General features: G+C 47.6%; 2 protein-coding genes and 1 pseudogene across 3 annotated transcripts; all 3 read right to left on the bottom strand.

The window, feature by feature from the left end:
- Nucleotides 1-6,287: 6,287 nt before the first annotated feature.
- On the bottom strand, nt 6,288-7,934 carry LOC144128064 (uncharacterized). Its single transcript, XM_077661119.1, has 3 exons — nt 7,785-7,934; nt 7,425-7,600; nt 6,288-6,591 (listed from the first exon to the last, which is right to left on the bottom strand). The coding sequence occupies exons 1-3, from the start codon at nt 7,918-7,920 to the stop codon at nt 6,385-6,387; spliced, it is 519 nt and encodes a 172-aa protein (XP_077517245.1). The 5' UTR covers nt 7,921-7,934; the 3' UTR covers nt 6,288-6,384.
- Nucleotides 7,935-9,659: 1,725 nt separating this feature from the next.
- Nucleotides 9,660-11,128, bottom strand: LOC144128063 (uncharacterized). 2 transcript variants are annotated; one of them, XM_077661116.1, is made up of 4 exons: nt 10,779-11,128; nt 10,210-10,383; nt 10,059-10,133; nt 9,660-9,753 (listed from the first exon to the last, which is right to left on the bottom strand). In XM_077661116.1, exons 1-4 carry the CDS (start codon nt 11,024-11,026, stop codon nt 9,696-9,698), a joined length of 555 nt encoding a protein of 184 aa, XP_077517242.1. In that variant the 5' UTR covers nt 11,027-11,128; the 3' UTR covers nt 9,660-9,695. The 2 variants fall into 2 exon arrangements, with proteins under 2 accessions (XP_077517242.1, XP_077517244.1); XM_077661118.1 differs by lacking the exon at nt 10,210-10,383.
- A 959-nt stretch (nt 11,129-12,087) lies between these two features.
- On the bottom strand, nt 12,088-15,318 carry LOC144129594 (uncharacterized; annotated as a pseudogene).
- Between the last annotated feature and the right edge of the window lie 1,633 nt (nt 15,319-16,951).

The following is a 16,951-nucleotide window of genomic DNA, read 5'->3' as shown; positions in this document are numbered from 1 at the left end:
TGCACCAGTGCGGCGCTACTCTCGACTTCCGCAGTGGTGGCATATCGTTAAGTCCTGGCCTTCGGTCAGCTCTCATAGAAGACTCGCCAGTGGTTGCCCAAGTGTTTTCTGTCTCTGAAGATACCGTCGTTCCAGCAATGTCTGCCATATTCGTTCCCGTTGTGTCCTCGAGCACGATTTCTGATGCCTTCGATGCTGTGGTGGAACCTTGTTCCCTTAATTGTGCAAAGAAAAGTGTGCTAGTACCCCGCAGCGTCGTCCATGTGACCAAGGGCCATGCCACTCTTTGGACTGTCAATCATTCCAACGAACCTGCAGTATTGCCATGTGGTTTAAAACTTGCTGGCTTTGAAGAACGTTTTTCTGTACCAGTTGCCGCGATCACTGACGTGTCTCGTCCAACTAGACGCCGTGATCTGAGCGACTCTCAATTCCTAGCCATGGTCAACAAATCCCTACCCACTAGCGACCGCCAGGTACTAGTGGCTGTTCTTATGAAGCATGCGGACGTGTTTGACTTTGGTCGCGACCAACCACCGCCGATTCCAGCTTCCCGTACCCATCACATGATCAATACTGGATCTGCACAGCCGATTCGCCAGAAGCCATACCGCGTCTCGCCTTCCGAACGTCAGATAATCGATGAACAAGTCCGTGACATGTTGCACCGCGGCATCATTCAGGAATCTTCAAGCCCGTGGGCTGCTCCAGTGATCCTTGTCAAAAAGAAAGATGGCACTTGGCGATTTTGTGTCGACTACCGCCGGCTTAACACTGTCACAAAGAAGGATGTTTACCCGCTCCCGCGCGTTGATGATGCCATTGACTGCCTCCACTCAGCCTCCTACTTTTCCTCGGTGGATCTACGGTCCGTGTACTGGCAGATCCCGATGCACCCGCAAGACAAAGAGAAGACAGCATTCGTGACACCTGACGGGTTGTATGAATTTAATGTTATGCCTTTCGGCCTTTGCAACGCTCCTGCCACTTTTGAACGATTTATGGATACGCTTTTACGTGGCCTGAAGTGGCAAGTTTGCATGTGTTATCTGGACGATGTTGTTATTTTTGGTAGGACCTTCGCCGAACATAACAGCCGCTTAGCCATTGTCCTAGACTGCATAGAGAGAGCGGGCCTCGTGCTGAACTCTAAGAAGTGTCGCTTCGGTGAATGCCAAATTACTGTGCTTGGTCATCTCGTTGACAAGGATGGCCTCAGACCCGGCCCGCAGAAGGTTGAAGCTGTAAGCAGTGTCAAAGAACCCAAATCAGTGAAAGAGCTCAGGAGTTTCCTAGGACTTTGCTCATATTTTCGGCGTTTCGTTCCCAAGTTTTCTGATTTAGCCTACCCGCTTACAAGTCTCCTGCAGAAAGACACCCCTTTCCACTGGACTCCCGAATGCGACTCCGCGTTTCGGCAGCTCAAGTTTCTCCTCACCTCGCGGCCAATATTGCGTCATTTCTGCCCGACAGCACCGACTGAACTCCACACTGACGCCAGCGGCATCGGCGTGGGTGCTGTGCTTATCCAACGCCATGAGGGCAATCAACACGTTGTCGCTTATGCAAGTCGCACCCTCAGCAAGTCGGAACGCAATTACACTGTAACAGAGCAAGAGTGTCTCGCCGTTGTTTTCGGCGTACAACGGTTTCGTTCGTACCTTTATGGACGTGCTTTTACAGTCGTCACAGACCATCACTCTCTGTGCTGGCTGGTCAATCTACGCGACCCCTGCGGTCGGTTGGCCCGCTGGGCGTTACGCCTCCAAGAGTTTAACTTCAAAGTGTCTTACAAAAGTGGCTGCCAACACGCCGACGCAGCTTGCCTCTCGCGGCTGCCGCTCACGGTTACTACTTCCGATGATGAAAACTTCGATGACTATCTCGCTGCCGTTTCCCAAGAGTTTCCAGATCTTGGCACTTTCCAGATGGAACAACGCAAGGATCAGCACTTGGCGCCGCTTTTTGCCGAAGCCCGTGACCCGACATCCGCAAGCCCTTTCTGCGTTCGCGACGGTTTACTCTACAGAACGAATTACTCGCCTGGAGGTGCGCGCTTTCTCCTCGTCGTTCCGGCTACTCTGTACTCCTCTGTTCTGCAGGCAATGCACGATGACGTCACGGCTGGGCACTTGGGGTTTGCCAGGACCCTTAACCGCATCAAAGAACGTTTTTACTGGCCAAAAATGCGTCACATGGTTCAGCGCTACGTGGCCACCTGCGTGCAGTGTCAGCGGTTCAAGCTTCCCACGACTTCTCCGCCTGGACGCCTGCATCCTTTGCCACCTCCAAGCACGCCATATGAACAAGTTGGACTCGATCTGCTCGGCCCGTTTCCCCGCTCGTCCAACGGTAACCGCTGGATTATAGTGTGCGTTGATCACCACACCCGTTACTGTGAGACCGCCGCCCTACCTTGCGCCACCGCTGCTGAGGTCTCGCTCTTCCTTCTTCGTGCTGTCATCCTCCGGCATGGACCTCCTCGAGTTGTTATCAGTGACCGCGGTTGCCAGTTTACGGCAGACGTTGTGGAAGAGCTTCTGCGTCTTAGTTCATGCCATTTTCGCCACTCGACGCCGTACCACCCCCAGACTAATGGACTGGTTGAACGTACCAATCGGACACTCACGACCATGCTGGCCATGTATGTCGATTCCCGCCATAAGAACTGGGACGACGTGCTTCCCTTCATTACATACGCCTATAACACGTCGAGGCATGAAATAACTGGTTACAGCCCATTCTTCCTTCTTTATGCCCGTCCGCCTCGAAGCTCCCTCGACAGCATCTTACCTTTCTCTCTCGACACCGAGCCTTCTATTGCCAACACTCTATGTCGCGCTGAAGAAGCCCGTCGGATTGCCCGGATACGCACCTTGGCATCACAGCATCGCTCTAAGCAGCGTTATGACCGCCGGCGCAAGGATGTCTCCTACCTGCCCGGTGACGTTGTATGGTTATGGACGCCCCTACGCAAGCGTGGCTTATCAGAAAAGCTGCTATCCCCCTACACAGGCCCGTTCATCGTTGTTGCTCGCCTCAATGACCTCAGCTATGTCATCTCTCCCCAATCAACGCAAGGACGCCGCTCAAGGACAACCCAGGTCGTGCATGTCGCACGGCTGAAGCCATTCCACTCTCGGGACCCCGATTGATTGACTGGCCCAGAGGGCTTCGTCTGCGAACGGGGAAATGTCACGTGCTGCGCATGGGCTCTGAGGAATAAAGAAGACGTGCGGCGGCTGGAAGTAGAAGAGAAAGTCAAGTATCCTGCCGCCGGCGCACCAGGCTCCTCTCGACCTGCCTTTTAAATATTATTTGTAAATAGAACCTGTAACAATATGGGTAGGTACACAGCACATACTCATTTGCAATTCCTTGCATTGTTTGTAAATAGTGTTTGTAAATAATGTACATGACAACTAGCTCTTGCTCGTAAAGTTCTTCGTGGCTTGTTTGTACACTTATAGGTTGTTTACACAGCGCATACTCGTATGCAATTCTTCATAGTGTTTGTACATAATGTTTGTGCATAATGTTTGTATATACGTGTGACATGACAAGTAGCTCTCAGTGAGGAAGTTTTCCTTGGTAGCTTGTTTGTACACTGCCAGGTAATTGTTGCAGGTTGTTTATGCGGCACATACTACTTTGTAGTGATGGCTGTAAGGAGAAACTTGAATTAAAATGGCTTCGAATCATTCCAGTTGTGTTGCACTTATCTGAACTGACACTAAAGTCATTACTGAAGGATGTTGCATGCAAGAGGCTGTTCCTAACTTGGAGGCCATGATGCATTTAGTTAAACAGCTGTTGTAGTATCGCCAGAAACGGACGATGGCATGGTGATTACAAAAGGTAAAAAAATCAGCAGGTGCTTCAGGCTGCTTACGTGCTAAGAAGGTGAAAGCATTAGTGTGCCATCATGAGCGGTCAACCTCGACACAGGTTGCGCGCTGAGAATTAAATTAAACGGGCACTACCCTTAAGCACAAGCAGCATAATTTCCCACTATGGCTTCTCACTGCCTTAAGCATTCCGATACTGATCACAGCGTTCTGGGTGGAAATCCCAGGATCGAATCGAAATACCCATCAATGTTCATTGCAAACAGGTCAGAAGTTTCTGGGCACCAAATCGTGGTGCGTATTAATTTGTTCACAGGTGTACAAGTTTCTTTCATCACTGTTTGTGTTGTCATGCCAAATAGGTAAACTTTATACTGTAACCTAAAACAATATAGCTGATGTAAAACACATAAGTAAATGCATAAGTAAACACATAAGTAAGGTAAACAATACAGGAAACAGTTATAGAGGAAGTGGAGCTTTGCTTTAAATTAAGAAATGTGCATCAGATGAACTAATATCGACACTATATGTTGCCAGTGCTGTCCTTAGTGGCTCCAGCTGTTTTTTCTACAGCGCACACAAGCTTCTCTAGCAAGGCAAGCTTTTCTCTTTGTGCTTCCATTTTCTCGCGATGCCACTGGTGTCTGCTTTCGTCAAGTTTTGCTGCTATTGCAGCAAAGCTTTCTGCCACTGCGTCTGCCATGCGCCGGGTCCGTTTCCTCGCCGGGGGTCGCCTGCCCTCATTGCATGGTGCCTGCTGGCTGTTACTTGGTCCTGGTAGGGGATCCTCGTCCAAACTAGGGAAAGTGAAAAACAAGACTGCTATTCACCACAAAACATCAGTACATAACCGTGGTCGCAGTACATCTTTGTTTTGTATACATCAGGAATCGAGCAAGCGGTACAGCACTGGCTGAGCCAATCGTGTGTACAGTTCATTGCTCCTGCTCATTGCAAAAAAAAAAAAAAAACTTCTCCATATGACAGGGCTGTTGTTACATTGAGCTGCATCTTTTGTTTCATATAGTGGAGTTATTCCCAGATTTCGGAGAGCACGTACTGCCTTCAGCACAGCACTGACTTACTCTGTGAGACTGGCCTGCCTATTTGCTGTGATGCCCAGAGCCCTTTTCGTGAATTCATATGCTATGCGACAAAAAAGGAAAGCTATAGTTTTGTGGAAAATTTATTTGCAGTGGTATGCGGAGCCTGTATGACATTTTCTTTCCTGTCCTAAGCCAGCACTATGTTCTTTGCAGTGAGGCACTATTAACAGCTCTGATTACTAAGCACAGTGAATTCTTTGCAACGATTCAGCCTCATAACTTTTGCCCTTAAAAATGTGGCGGGACTCTGTGTTTTTTGTCAACTGAAGAAAGCTATGGACACCACCGAAAAGAGGACAATAAATGGTGCCTCACTTTGAGCTTGTTCTCGCTTGCCCAGGCCCTGCCACAAAGCATGGCTGAATGTGGTGCTGCGGCTCGAGGATTTCAGCCAGCTCCCTGCATATGCCAAGATCAAGAAACACAAGAATAAGCCATGCATTACATAACTCGCTGTCAGTGCTTCATAAATGGCATATTGGCTGTGAGTTCAAGAGTATAATGTAAGCATGTACATGCATCGATTGCAGTATACAGTGAAGATCACATCTGAATCAATATGACAGTCGAATTGTGGCAATCCTCGTGTTTTTTTAGTCTAATGTGCACACACTGAGCTGCAAATAAAGATGGCTTTGTTGCTCACGTTCCTTGCACCAAAATATACTGGACTAATGATTTGCATGCTTGATTGTTTTAGTTGCCTCATTGACAGGCTCTACGCTTGTAATATTGCTTGTATGATTACAGAGGTTTAGTGAGACAGCAAGGACAGCGTTTGTTGCTGGATAATTCCAGATGGCACCCGATGGCCCACTTGCAGGTGACAGCCCAACTATGAAAGAACGTAGTTCATCAAAAGAACACAAATTTGAATGTAGAAATCATGAAGCCGAGCTTCCACATGAAAACAGCTGCTTACAGGTAACCTTGGGCACCGTGTGTGTCTCAGTGAGAACAAAGAAGTGGGCTTATGCTGATTTAGTTTTAAACCAAGTGGTTATAGATATATAATTTGCTGACATGAAATGATTGTATTTATTTTGTTCGGTGCCTGTTTCAAGCCCTCTCTGTTTCTTGCTCAATAATGGTGCAGTCGTGTGCACAAAGAATGGGTGTTATTACAATAAATCAGATGGCAGTTACCTCCAGTTTTCATCTTACTTGTTCTTTCACTTGTTCCCTTTTTTGTGTGTGTTTCAACCTTGACACGCCAACTGGACCTTCAAACAGTACTCCTGCAATGCTTTAATGATTAATCAAATGGCGTGAGCTCATTGATTATGCGATGAATTCAATTCAAAGTCTAATGATGCAGTGATATATGACCTGTGGATGAGGGAAGAGTGAATTGAGTACAACAATAAAATATATGCGGTTACTTGGGCACCTAGCTGCTTTTTGTGAGGTTCATTTATGCTGCATACTTACTCTTCATGATCACAAATTCTGTGCTGGTGACCAGATCTGCTGTTGTGATATTTTACACGCTTGTACGCCCGCTCCAGCGTCTTCCACTTGTTCTCGGCCTGGAGCGGGGTGACACCTGTGCCTTGAAAGCGGTCCCTCAGTGATGTCGCCACATCCTCCCACATTGCTTTCCTCGTTTTGAACGCAGGGTTTTGTAGCTTGCTCTGTTTGCGAGATGCAGAAAGGGAGAAAGCAAGACTGGTAATTGTGTACATAACACTATGTAACCTGACTTGCGACTTGCATGACATATGTTGTTTAATGCCTGTTATCCTGCTGCTTTTTAGAAATGCATGCACATCTGTGTTCAGTTCAGGCACACTTAATTGCATGATTGTGGTGTGAATGATTTAGGCCAACTGCTATTTGTAAGGCTCAATTAAATAACAATTAACTCTATATCTTTCATGCAAATTTTGTCTGTTTTTTATAATTAGCAGATATACAAATTCATGGCTGCTATATACAATGCTAGTGACTTTTTACAGGACATGTAAGGCCTTTTAATTACATACGCATGAATCTTTATGAAAGCGGCAGTATGTGGAAGGTTCTTCTGACCCTAACTGTCCCATAAATAGTAGTCAATACCTGTGTGCTATATATATATACGTATATATAAATGATTTCCCTACAGCAACCTCGCAGCTGCGTCAGTCCCTACTTTTCATTTCTTATAATCGCCTTATAATTTGAAATCGCCATGGAAGTAAAAGAAAAAGTCGCGGTGACGACTAATTGAAAACCACGTAAGGCGAGGGACATTTATGTTGTGAACGTACATTTGTTCGTATCAGGATCGTACCCTTCGCGACTAATAGCACAGCATGCATTAATGTTAATTGCCATGTATGCTCTAGCTGCAGCGGGCATATGCCAACGCGTACGCGTGTATGTATATGTATACGTGTGCGCGCATGATCGCCGCCGGGTGCCGCGTTCCCTGCCCCGGTGTTACGTGCCATTACCACGTTGTAATTATAGGACCGGGAAGTACTTTGACAAGTTCAATCAGGAACTTTGTCCTGTCGGGCGTCCAGCAGCGCTCCAGCGCGTCCCCGCCGTTAACCGGCGCTGCCGGTTCGAGCGGCACTCGCCCAGTCGGCGCCTCAGGCTGAGCTGTCACCACCTGCACGCCGGCGTCCTCGGGAGAAACGAGGATCGGCACCCCATCTGCGCATACACCTTGGCGTAAATTATTACACGCCTAAACCCGGTGATATCGCGCGAGACTCCTGATCGGCACAATAATCGCACATCATTCTTTAAAAGTAAACAACTACGTTGTGAACTATAGCACACAAGGAAACAAACGGCCAAACGAACGAAAACCCGTTCGGCAGGCAGAAATACGCACTTTCAGTGGTGTAGGCGATCTTATCTCCGAAAAAGATAAGGTTGCCGCTCTCTCCAACACGCGGGTGCGCCGCCACTTCGCTGCCGTCCTCGAGGCGGACGACAATTCGCAAGCTCGCAAGGCTGCGCTTCTCCATGTCGAGAAAAAGCACGTCTGCTGCGTGTGGAAACGGTTATCAGAATGCGCGGGCTTTCGAAACTCCCGCCTGGTTTCTGTCATCTGCTAGCCTACACCTCCAAGCAACTCGGTGTAAATAGGTCTCCTCGATTTGGCTACACTTTTTACACTGGTTCACAAAAGGCACTAGCGCTCTCAGTGTAGCGGCCAAATCGAGTGTGAAAGTGCAGGAGTGTGCAAACCTTCGTCTGCTGCGGCCATTCCTCCACGCATTTGACATGTGCGCAGCGTTTTGTTTGTGGTGGTAAACCTGTGCGGTATGGAAAATGGAGCATCTGGTGGCAGCGGCAATGGAGCTCGTTGACTCGGACAGTGATGACGAATTTAACACTACCCTTAATGTTGCCTTGTGCAAAGTGGCGCGGGTCGAGCGTCATCGAGTGAACGGCTACTTCGAACTGGTGACAACAAAGTATTTCGACTTTGAATTTAAGAAACTGTTTAGACTTTCGCGTGAAACCTTTGAGGGCTTGTGCAAGTGGTTTCGACTATCACCGTATTATCCTAAATGTGTTTCGGGTCGTCCTCAGATCACAGCAGAGAAAAGTTGCTTGATTACATTGTGCTACCTTGGGGCTCAAACAAGTATGTATTCAGTTGCCGATAGATTCGACGTATCCGAGTCATCGGTTGTGCTGTGCACACAAAGGGTGCTAAATTTTCTGCACTCAATCAGCGAAGAGGTAATATGCTGGCCAAGCGCTGCCGACATAGCCCGCAGTAAAACGGCCTTCCTGTCGAAAAGCAGGGAGAAAGGTCCCCGCAATACCGTCGGATGTATCGATGGCTGTCATGTCGAAATTCTGAAGCCTGAGGAATCAACTGCATCATATATGAATAGGAAGAAGTTTCCTTCGATAATACTTCAAGGTGTATGCAACGACCAAAACAAGTTTCTGGATGTATTTATTGGATTCCCCGGTTCAGCCCACGATGCTAGAGTTTTGCGGGAAAGCACATTCTTTGAGGAAGCTGCGGCCAAATGCGGCGAATCTTATATACTCGGAGATTCCGCGTATCCCCTTCTGCCTTGGCTTTTGACGCCATACAAGGACAATGGCTCAAGCTTTCCAGCATGGAAGAAAAGATTCAACAAGTTTCACAGCCAACAGAGAGTTGCCATTGAGAACACCTTCGGGCTTCTGAAGCAACGTTTCAGACGATTATACCTTGTCGACGCAAAGACAATCATGCAGTGTTGTCGTATAGTCATGGGAGCGTGTGTACTTCATAACATGTGTAATTCTGAGAGGGACTTCATTGCAGACCTTGCAGACCTGCCTGCTCATGATGATGTTGGTAATAATGAAGAGCCCAGCGAAAGTGACGCAAATGCTGGACATTGTGAAAGCCGAAGGAAGCTAATAGCCCAGCACCAGTGCTGACCGAAAAAGAATGCACATAGGAGCAATGCAAACTTGAACTCGATGTTCATTTATTTTTTGCCTCAACGGCTTTCACCAGGCGCTCCAGGAGACGCATTTTCTCCTCATGCTGCTGCTTCTTCTCGGCCATCGCTTCTTGCAGCACCTTTATGAGGCCGCCAATTGCTGTTTTATCTTGCCGGCTACGTCGCCTAGCTGGCGTTGCTTCGGTGCTGCGGGAGGGCGTAGGGGGCTCGTCCTCTTCATCAGCAGGCCCATTGTTGGGCAACATGTTCTCTTCTTCCCTATTACTTTCATTAACAAAGTTTCATTAATTTCAACATAACAAATTGTTCGTTCCATGCTATAACTATGCAAAAGGAGTGGCAGAGAAATTTGCTGTTGGGTAGCTTGGTTTCTCGCCATTCCTGCAAGCAGAGCAGCACACATAGCGTATTTAAGAGCCAGAGAGGTCACTACAAAAAGAAGTGGAAACTTAATTTCAGATCCAAGAAGGTCTTATATATGTGAATTGTAGAATATTAAGCATTAATTAGTCAAGGTGATTTCTCTGTACAGGCCTCCACGACAGAGACATATGCATGCAAGCATGCGAAAGCAAATTAGAGCCACAACTAAAACATGCCAGTTAACATTATGTGAACATAATAAGATGGCACAATATTAAAATATTTCATCCGAGAAAAAATGAAGTGTTTAATTGTAAACTTACGCAACTATTCTTCCTGGTGCAAGCAATGCCACAGGAGTAATGTGGTGCTCTCTTTCTAGCACCTCGGAGAGTTCCCTGTAAAAAAAAAAAACGTCAAAGATCATTTTCTGAGGATAGCTACTTGAACAACTGAAATGTCTGCTGTCCATACCGTTCGTACAAGCAGGCTGCTCGCGAATGTCCAGACGGGCCATTTTTTGCTTTTGATTTCTTATATGCCCTCTCCATTGTTTTCCATTTATTTTCCACCTGCAGTGGCGTCAGGTGGCAGCCAAATTCACTGTTGATTTGGTCCGTAAGCTTCTCCCACATGGCCTTTTTTGTCCTGAGAAACCAAGATTTTTCCAAGCGCTAGTACCCTACTGTTAAGTTTTTGTATAAGGATACCATCAGATACAGCATGTTCCAAGCTTATAGAATGTAGCATCAGTTACAGCACGTTCCAAGCTTATACCATGGACCTGTATGCTTTTGTGTAACTTTTAATAACAATGAACAATGAATGATGTGCTTCTGGAAGTAGACAGTAAACATACCCATTGCCAGTACGCCGAGCCATAGCTTACGGCTGAGAAAACATTGTGAGCTCTAAACTTAAGCAACAAAGTCAGAAAGGTTAACGACACAAAGTGTGCCAATGATGCGTTGCAGAAATCAGACATATGCGCTATCTGACGCATAAGCACGTGTCATTATGGCATTTCACATGCTGCGACTTACCTAAAGCCACCCTTTCTGCCAATGTTGTCCTTGGCTTCTTTATATTTAGTAATCAAAAATCTTGATTTTCTTTCGTTCCACGCATCGCGTTCGCCGCCGCCGGACGGTGGCGGCGAATAACATGACGGCCCTGGCGACGGCGTGGGCTGACAGACTGGCGGCGGCGTGGTCTGCCAAAGAGGCGACGGCGCGCCCCGACTGCTGTCCTCAACGGCAGCCGGTACCGTCGGTGGAGGTGTGTTGCGCATGGGTTCCTCTACACGTAGCACACTGATGCGAAGGCCGCCTAGGAAAATAAAATAACTTGCAGCACGTCACAAACGGCGACATAGCCCACGTGCTTAACCAATATCAGTACTCACGTTCCGTCTCATAAAGGAATCCGTCGTTTTTCATATGCGTGCCATGCTCGTCAAGCACGGCGTATACCCGTGTCTCGACGCCGTCGATCAAGACGAGCATGGCTGCGGAAACGTCTGCTACGGCCATGGCTTTACACGAAGTGCACTCGCCGAACTCGTAGTGTAGAAGTGTAGAAGAACTCGTGTAGCGCTTGGCCAAATCGAGTGCCGAAGTGCAGGTGGCGCTGGCTACACTAACAAATCTTGTACGCGAGTGAAGCACTGCCTACACTAGTGTAGAAAGTGTAGCCAAATCGAGGAGACCTAATGTGTAGCTTTCATGCTACACTGAAATGCATTCGTGTAGGTGGGCGGAGCTACACTTTTTCTACACTGGCAAAAAAAAATGAGGTCCGTTCGATTTAGCCTGCACGATCTACACTAGTTCGTGCAGTGCACAGCAAGTGCCGTGCAAGTGCTACACTCATGCAGCGCCAGTTCAGACGTGCAGGCGTAGCGCGACACTAGCGCCAAATAGAAACGAATGCTAAAGTGCAGAAGTCGTGCAAGCCTTCTGCATCGTTTGCGACGTGCGCGCTTGTCTCGTGTGTTATTGTTTGCGCTGTGTTCTCCGAGCTACGAAGGAAAAGAAAATGGACCGCGGCCTGCTGTCAACGGTTATACAAACAGCTATGGAGCTTGTAGACTCCGACAGCAGTGACGAAGAAGAACTTGAGGAACTTATTGCAGTGGCAGTGACAAAGCTGGCGAGGCTGAAGAGGAACCGCATGCCTCGTTACTGCGAAGAAGTCGTAGGGCGATATTATGACTTTGAGTTCAGGCGTTTGTTTCGCCTGTCTCGTAGCACCTTTGAAACTGTTGTAAGTTCTTTCGAAGCGTCGCAGTTTTTTCCACACCCTACCGGAGGTCGTCCGCAAGTGAGTGCCGAAAAGACTTGTCTTATCGCTCTAGGCTACCTGGGGCACCAGAATGGCATGCAAGGAGGTTATATTAAAACTTCTGGAGTGGAGGCCCCCTATGCATGCATGCAGGAACAGGTGAAGCCAGCCAGACCGACCGGCGGCCATCTTGCCAGGGGCGGAAACAGGCCGTGGTGAAATGCGCGCCAGCAGAGAACGACTAATTTTGCGATTTTTTTTCGCCTCAGCCGCAAGAATAAGTGAGAAACACCTTCTGGTAGGGATGTTGCTTCTAAGGGCACTAAATTCGCTTGTATATTCTCCCCGATTTTCGCGTGAATTTGCCTGAAAGGCTCCGGTAGGCGATTTTTCCTGTTAACTGTCGTTGCCTTGGAAAGCTGATAATTTTCTCAACAAAGCGCGTAAAGCGTGTCGTTTCAGCTAATCATGCAATGAAACATTAGCAGTGATTGGACGGAAAGTTAACTGACGAACATACTCTTTACTGGGAATGGGAAGGACAATTAAGAATTTACAGTTCTGTAATACATGGTAGGGTTCTCGAATATCTAAAACATGCGGAAAGAAACGAAAGCAACTGCAATGGTCGAGCATACTGTCGTTGCTACCTGGATTAAGATCTGTCGCACATGACCAGATCACCACTAATACTTACACCATTTGGCCCTGCAGTTTAATTTATGAATATTAGAAGTGCTTCATGGTGCCATAAAGCTGTGTATGCAGTCTGTGTTTCAATTTAAGCCCAAAGGTTGTTTAAACATGAACAAGAAAACCGCGCTTTACTTTCATTTAATCAAGGTTTATTCACTCTATTACAGGGTTCCATGGCAAATTAAGGTAGAAAGGCAAACATGAAAAGCAGCAAGTTGCGGAAACAAAAACTGACACATACAGAGCACTCTAAAGAATAACAATGCCGACTATCTGAACCTGGCATATCTATACTGCATTGAGTAATGCATATATACACAAGAGTCACTGATTCTTAAAGATAATCAGTCTGGACAAGAGAGTGCGCACCTTCTCTTCGCAATTTCCTCGGTTCATCTCCTTGGCAATGTGACGAATTCTGACCTTCAGATAGAGCTGTGCAATTTTCTTGGACAAGTTGTAAATATGGTTATCTAATGGGTCGCAGTCCAACAGATGAGTTTCAAGTTGTGCAAACCAGGCCCTCTCAATAACTGTGGTCAGAATCTCCACTACAAGGTGTTCGCATTGTGCATGCAGCAGCCTTAAATCTTTGTATTGAACTTGCAGCACTCTGAGTCCCTTTTCAGCAGCCTCGCAGATCTGCAAGACGTCCTTGGATGGTGCTATAAGCCCACCACGGCTTTTTGCACGAATGAGGCCGGTCAGCTCATTGGAATGCAGCGCTGCCACACAGTCCTCACATTGTGTTCTAGCAGCAACTTTTGCAGCTACAAATCCTGCAATGTAGGGAACAACAGAGTTCGCTACTGCTGACAGGCACTTGGGAAAGTCCACACGGTCAGTATAATCGTGCTCGTCGTCCAAAGGCTCCAATATTGCAGACCTTCTCTGCGATGTTACTGCCACTGGAGATTCGGCCATATCAGTGGCAGCAGACAGACTGAAAACAGTAACAACATCTTGGGAGCAATTCCCTGCGTTAGATGACTTGACTTCGGTCTGAACAAGAAGACGCTTATATGCAGCTTTAAACTGGCAGGCAGTGGGGTTGTTGTTGAAGCCACCCCTTCCCCGTACACAACCAAAAAAGTCTCTAAGTGATCTTGAGACATCTTGTGTGTCAGGAGGTATTTGAGCTTGCCTGTCGAAACAAGTCCTTCAAACAAAGCTGCAACGCTCTGCATGCAAATGAGCAGGCCTACAAACCCAGTTTTCTTCTGTCCGTCAGTCATTAGTCTTCCATTGGCATCTTTCAAGTTCCTGATATACTGTTCAGCCTCCTGGAGAAATGACTTCCAAGATGCTGCATTCCCCTTGCGTATTGCAGCCTTATATGAGCGTGCCAGGGGATTTCTTGAGTTCAGTAGGTCAAAGAGGCGATCAAAGATCCGTATGAATTTTGCTGTGGCATGCGCACCTCGAAATTGCGGCAATTTCAGTGTGGACTCACAAAAGTCAAGTGCGTCAGCGACCGATGAACTCGGCGTTTGAACCGCAAGCCGAACCTTCATCTTCTGTTTTTCCCACAAGAGATGAACTCTCGTGAGCTTGTTCCCCAAGTGGAGCCCCTCTTTGCGCTGCAATGCTTCCAAAGCTTCAATATAGCACCATTTGACATTTGAACCTTCAAGATCAATGAGGTGACTCACAGACCCCAGGCAGTTTCGGATCAGTTTGATCATGTGACATGCATCAAGCATCATGAAAACTTTCTTGGAAGGCTCTGTTGGGTGCTCGAAACTGGTGCTGAACATAGATGAATGGTAGCTGAGGTCCGCGCCGAGGCACCTTGCCATGGTGAAGTTTGAAGCGGCTCCATCAAATGTCAGCGAAACAACTTCTACTCCTGCTGATGCGACTCTTGACAGACACTCTTTCACTAAGTCTGCCCTTTCTGATCCAGAAAGGGACTCAATGAGAAAATAGCCAAGAGGGACTTTCAACCTCATATTCAATGCAACAGCCATAAACACGCAAGCATTGGTTGCCTCTGGGAGGCTGTCGTCAGACAGTTCTGTGCCAAGGTCGACGTAGCCAACTACCTTGTTGCCGACCAGCTGGACGTGTTTCTTGATGGACATGTCGTCTATCATAAGAGCAGCAAACAATGGCTCGTCCCGGCCTTGCGTCACATTTTTTAACAACGCAAACGCTTCAGATGTGAACCCAGGCTCACCATTCACTGCCTTGTACCACTCGCGCAGCGTGCGCTGAGCAGGCAAAGCATTATTAAACTTAGCTCTTACATATTCATATGCAGCAAGAGAGTAAAAGTGAAGCGTTAATGCGAATGCGCGCAGTTCAGGAGGATATTTGTTGCTTGTCTTGTCGATGGCTCTGCCAAGGAGCTGTTGCATGTCAGGAGAAAAGAAGGCTTCAAAAACCTCAAGGCCTCTCTCTGACAAGAGCTTCATCTCTCTCAGCTCCTTGACCAATTCGCGGGAAGTATTGCACCGCGCCGCTAGTCTTCGTTTTGTCTGGTGCAATGTCTTGACCTTTTTTTTTCAGTTGGTTGACCTGTCCCTCTGCATCTCTGGCTTTTTGCTGATACCAATCCTTGCTTGGTGAGCTCACTTCATCTGTAGCTTGGTCTGTAGGTCCTTCGGGCTCCACTGGCTCCTCGCTGATCTCGGGACTTATCGCGGGCACCGTCCGACACTTGGGGGGTCACGCTTTCTCTTTCGCTGTAAGAAGGAAAGCGTATGAGTCAGTGAAAGCTTGTGTATTTCAAGCACCTGTTACATATAGTGCCGTAAAGTTATGGCAAAGTGAACATGAAATACGACTGTCGAGAGACCAAAACTGAGAAAAAAGAAAAAAGGAAAACACAGAGACAAGAGAGCATTTGCGTTCTTTCCTAATTACTCGTGACCCGCTTTGCATTGCGATACTCACGTAGTCATGCAGTGCTGGAGAGCCAGCATCAACAACTTTAGAAACGCTGATACTGTACCAGCGCGTTTTTAAAATAGCTTAAGAGCAAGTCATCTCCACTAACCATCGCGAACGTACTACATGAGGCCGCGTTTGTACTTACAGGCTTTTGGAGATGCGGTGGGAATGCCGGAAAGATGCTAGGAACGCTGCCAGGTCGCAGTCTGGTTGTTTGCCCGGTCCTGTCGAAGCACTGACGCTCAAAATGCGTTCAACAAAGACGGTCACCATCCTTCGGCGCCCAGCCATCCCGGCGTACCGCACGCTCCCACGCACCACGCAAACCAGGATCTTTAGGAAACCTATTACAGGGAAGCATGATAACATGGCTCGGTATACGCTCCATTCTGGCAAAATAAAGTGCTTAAAAAGCGCTATGTAATCTGCACAGTTGTATTCGCGCATGGTCGGGGGCAGTCAGGTGCGATCGACCAAGCCTAGTACACTGCTATGCAAATACTTACAAATGAAACGTTATTCCCGGCGCCTTGACGCGATTCGTACATCCAAATGCGACGCACGACCCCACCATTGACGATGCAGTCGCTTGCTGTCCGTTGAAGAAACAGTGCACTAGCACAACCGCAACAAAACACCACGGAGCCACTAAGCTATACGGCGGACGCTACGCGTTCCGGCTGTTTTCTGCCCCTGGCAACATGGCGCCGCGTCAGTGAGCGCCGGCTTCACTTTTCGAGCGTCCCCTCCACTCCAGAAGTTTTAATATACAGTCAAACCCGGATATATCGAACTCGTAAAAAAACGGGAATCACTTCGATATATCGTGTAATTCGAAATACAACTTTTAACAAATTTGGCAATGTACAAACCGCACCTCAGTAAAAAGCATTCTTTATTTGATAAAAACATGTACGGTGGGACTATTAATGCGAGAAATAGTCGTTGATCTTCTTCTGCTTTTTGATTTTGAAAGCATTATTAAGCATGCACTTCTCAACGTTATCGAGCGACTGAGAACAGCTGAGCCCACAGCCTTCTATTGACTCACAGTGACGGCGAACAACGCTCAGCGCGTTAAGTGCGTCGGAACACGATGGCGGGTACGAACTCGTCGTATCCTGACAGTTACTGTCGCCGGCGGCATCCCTAGTGAGGTCGGCAATGATGTCTTCGTCAGCGAGCTCTCCGGTTGTCGGAACATCGTCGTCGACGGAGACGAAGTCTGTTGCTGCAGTCCCATCACAAACAGCACCCGGGAACTCGGCAAGCTGGCTAAACAACTCATCAAGTTCCTCCAGCGGTTCACCGCTATCCAGGGGTTCATGGTGATTGTTTGATG

Source organism: Amblyomma americanum, chromosome 4, assembly GCF_052857255.1.
Source record: "Amblyomma americanum isolate KBUSLIRL-KWMA chromosome 4, ASM5285725v1, whole genome shotgun sequence".
Taxonomy (NCBI): Eukaryota; Metazoa; Arthropoda; class Arachnida; order Ixodida; family Ixodidae; genus Amblyomma; species Amblyomma americanum.
The sequence above is the reverse complement of the archived record's forward strand: the minus strand, read 5'-3'. Positions and strand labels throughout refer to the sequence as shown.

Bases quoted from the DNA above. Each gene is read 5' to 3' on its own strand.
- LOC144128064 (XM_077661119.1), bottom strand. From the start codon at position 7,920: ATGGAGAAGCGCAGCCTTGCGAGCTTGCGAATTGTCGTCCGCCTCGAG. The intron at 7,601-7,784 runs GTGCGTATTTCT...GTGTATGCGCAG, and splicing joins GATCGCCTACACCACTGAAA to ATGGGGTGCCGATCCTCGTT. The intron at 6,592-7,424 runs GTACTTCCCGGT...TCTCGCAAACAG, and splicing joins TCCTGATTGAACTTGTCAAA to AGCAAGCTACAAAACCCTGC.
- LOC144128063 (XM_077661116.1), bottom strand. From the start codon at position 11,026: ATGCGCAACACACCTCCACCGACGGTACCGGCTGCCGTTGAGGACAGC. The intron at 10,384-10,778 runs GTAAGTCGCAGC...TTGGTTTCTCAG, and splicing joins GGCAGAAAGGGTGGCTTTAG to GACAAAAAAGGCCATGTGGG. The intron at 9,754-10,058 runs GTAAGTTTACAA...CTCTGCTTGCAG, and splicing joins GCACCAGGAAGAATAGTTGC to GAATGGCGAGAAACCAAGCT.